Source organism: Mitosporidium daphniae (genome assembly GCF_000760515.2).
Source record: "Mitosporidium daphniae strain UGP3 chromosome Unknown contig-229, whole genome shotgun sequence".
In the NCBI taxonomy this organism is placed as follows: Eukaryota; Fungi; Microsporidia; genus Mitosporidium; species Mitosporidium daphniae.
Window position 1 is genome coordinate 1 of NW_013546590.1, and position 3,684 is coordinate 3,684.

The 3,684-nt window shown below is 37.4% G+C and overlaps 2 protein-coding genes across 2 annotated transcripts; both read left to right on the forward strand.

Moving 5' to 3' along the window:
• Nucleotides 1-229: 229 nt before the first annotated feature.
• DI09_229p10 (uncharacterized protein) lies at nt 230-667 on the forward strand (the record flags this gene model as incomplete). Its single annotated transcript, XM_013382987.1, has 1 exon — nt 230-667. One exon carries the CDS (start codon nt 230-232, stop codon nt 665-667), a length of 438 nt encoding a protein of 145 aa, XP_013238441.1.
• Nucleotides 668-1,279: 612 nt separating this feature from the next.
• DI09_229p20 (ABC transporter family protein) lies at nt 1,280-3,280 on the forward strand (the record flags this gene model as incomplete). The annotated part of the gene is made up of 1 exon (XM_013382988.1): nt 1,280-3,280. The coding sequence occupies one exon, from the start codon at nt 1,280-1,282 to the stop codon at nt 3,278-3,280; it is 2,001 nt and encodes a 666-aa protein (XP_013238442.1).
• Between the last annotated feature and the right edge of the window lie 404 nt (nt 3,281-3,684).

The following is a 3,684-nucleotide window of genomic DNA, read 5'->3' on the forward strand; positions in this document are numbered from 1 at the left end:
TGTGCTTGTGCTTGTGCTTGTGCTTGTGCTTGATGGGCTACCTTCTATTTTTTCAATAATCCTTAATACAGTTAACTATTTGGCGAATGAAATGCAAACGAAGACGACCTGGAAACTAAAATTTCAGAGTTTAATTGAGCATTTTGGCAACTAGTAAATTTAATACTCAGATTTGGTGCAAAACAGTGCATAAACCGCCACTAATTTTTTCAACAAGCTGTCTCCTTCGATGAGCACTGCAAAACTTTTATTCCTCATAGCTTTCCTTGCCATTCTCGCTCTCCCCTCGTTAGAAAGTGGAGCAGATGCAACAGGAGATCGGTTAGAGGCTCTAATATGTATACAAGCTCTAGTAGCTGAACAACTTGAACTAGCTCAACAAATTCGAATATCTCTAAGAATTATAACAGATGAACAAAATCGGCTAAACGAAAAACTTGAAAACATTAAACTAGATCTAGATGCTATATTTTCGCAGCCAAATCAATTAAATCCAGATCAAGAAGAAGCTATGAAAGCTCAGCTAACTCAGCAAGTTCTAAAAATTCAGCAAGAGATGAAAGCTGTAGAAGCTCTAAAAACTGAGCAAAATCTGAAATTTTTACAATTTGAGCAAGCTCAGGAATCTCTGGAAAATCTACAAGTTTTACCAAATGTGCCACAATAAGATATTAGCCACGAGAAATAATGCATAATGGTCCCACCGAAAAATAAATTCAATCGGTTTAAATTTGTAGGCAATAAATCATTCGATATCAATCTCCTCCTGCATTGGGAGCACAACCTTAACCTAATGGGCTAGGCTAGCGTTTACTATGATATTTATTGTATAAGCGGGACCCGTGCACATAGTGACAAGACGAAATAGAAATTTACTGGCAAAATACCTTTTACTGACTCCCAGATGCAGCTTTGAAATCAAGACGCCCCATAATTTCGTTTATGACGAGATAAAGCATGGCAAACCCAACCCTAGCAATAAGACAAATCAGCAATCCTACTAGAAAAACAGTTATTGCAAATGAGGTGATCAGGAAAATGCGAAATCCTGAAATTACTCTCTGTAAAAAATTCTAGAGAAAAAAAGATTTGAAGTGGTAAAAATTGCAAAATTTACGGAACATTTTAAGACCGCCTTTTTAATGGCTTCTTTTAATTTCAAATTTGATAAAAATTCAAAAACCAATGAATTCGGAGATGATTAATTCTCAATTTTGATTGGAGCTGATTTCGATGATTTAAAAAATGGATTTAATTGCTCGCATTTTTAATTACAACCATGAAGTCGGTAAAAGTATTAATCATTCCAACTTTGCTTGCGGTCTCACTGATATGCTTTGGAATTATAATTTTCATATTTAAATCTTCTGATGCTGATGGTATTCCGCAGCAACAATCTGTTTCTCCGTTGATTTTTGAAGCGGAAAATGCGGGTGTCACGTTGAGTTGGAAGAACATTTCCGTGGACATAACTGGATCTTTTTTCGGCCCAAAAACTAGAATTATCTCTGAAATATCGGGACAAGCAGGGCCGGGAGAAATTGTTGCCATATTTGGCCCTTCAGGTTGCGGAAAAACTACTTTATTAAATGCGCTGGCAGGGTGGCTGCAACGATCCGTCGTCTCTGGCTCAATCACGGTCAATGGGCAAAACAGAGAAGAATCAACATGGAGCTGCATTTTGGGATATGTTGAGCAAGTCAACAATATCAATTCTGTTTTTACAGTGAGAAAAAATATGGAAATCATTGCCTCCATGAAAATCGCTGGATCTCAAAATGCGAGAGATGATAAAATCAACCAACTTTTGCAATCGCTTCAGTTGGAAGATTGTTCTGAAACGATCGTTCAATTGATATCTGGAGGCCAAAAGAAAAGACTAGCCATTGCCCTTGAATTGATTTCCGATCCAATGCTGCTGTTTTTGGATGAGCCGACTTCTGGCCTTGATTCTTCTTTGACATTTCAAATTGTGGAATTGTTGAAGGAATATGCTGCAAAATACCACAAAACCATCGTAATGACCATTCATCAGCCAAGAGAAGATTTGCTTCCAATGTTTTCCAAATTGGTCATTCTGACAAAGGGATTTCAAATATTTTACGGCTCACTGGCGGAAGCTCGAAATTTCTTCAAAAAAAGTGGCATTGAAAATGAGAAAAACATCAATTTTGCAGATTTTGTCCTTGACGCCGTTTCCATCGATTCCCGAACAAAGGAATCGATCGCCAAATCAAATGATAAGATTGAATTTCTGAAATCGACTTGGAAATCTCGCATCGCCCCTACCTTGAGAGATTCCAGTGATCATGATGACGATGCTGCTGATGTCGCGCTTTCCAATCGCGGAATTAAACTGATTTACGATGGTCCTTTTCTTGCAATTCCAAAACTTCGAGATCCTCTTCCGCTATGGGACCAATTTTTGGCTTTGCTCGTCTATCATTATTCAACGCTTTCTCATTCAATGCTTTTTTCTTTGACAGTCGTTTCCATGGCCTATGGTTATCTTCAATCAAAAGTTGCCAAACTAAGTGCCTATCCAACGCTTTTTGAAACATTTTTATTTTACATATTCATGCAAGTTCCAGGGAGGATCAGAACCTATCGTCACTTTGTGATTACAAGCAGACGAATGAATTTGTACAATCCATTGATTTATGTTGGCTCTGAAATTCTTTTCACACTTTTCATTCATATGGGATTCGTATTAGGATCTTTTATTTTCAAGTTCATCATGATCCGCGTTAATCACGATGGTGGTAGTGTTGTTTTTGCAAGTAACAAGAGGAATATTATGCAATTTTTTACCATTACCTTTGCAGTCATCAACTACAATTCAATGTTAATGATGTTCTCTTATTTAGTGCCCTCTGAAACGATTTTCAACATTGTCAATATCTTTTTGATGCTTTTCATCGTCGCCGACGTTAACAATTATATCATCATGATTGATGCTATGAAATTACAATTATCTTTCATCAGAATGATTCTTCGAGTTCTTTTACCATTTAATTTCAACCATTTTTTTGTGAAAGCATACGATATGACGATAATGACGACGAAATCGACAACAAATAGCCCTTCTCTTATATTTTGGATCGAAAAATGTATTCCAATTTTTATTCAAATTGTTGCGTGGACTTTTCTATTGATTTTAGTCTTTCTGCTGTCAACTTGTCCAAATCTGAATTTAGCAGTCATTCCAACAAAAAGAACGATGGTCGAGGCGGATACGACGATGGTCGAGGCGGATACAATGATGGTCGAAGCTCACTAACCATCCTAGTCCCCATTTTTAATAAAAAATCTACATTTATCAATGCGATTGATTGTTATTATTATAATGGGTTAGGTTTTAATATGCTTTGTGTTTCGATAAGCGGGATTATGGAGGGGAGACACTTGCTTTCAAGGCAGCATGTGGTAAAAGCTGCAACTAGGACAGATGGACGAATCAAATTACAGGCTGAATTAATTTGGCAATTAAATTAGATTAAATTTAGAAGTCAGACAAATCCGTATTTGGGAGCAAAGATGCAAGAAGGTTTTCAAAAAGATCATATTAACTCGAGTTCAGCAGATGGTCCAAAGGGGGTGTAGTGATGTTTTTCCTGGATTTTGGCGGCGAAGCCACAGAATGAAGCTGCCCAGGAGGGTCCAAGCGCAGAAACAGCGGTGCCC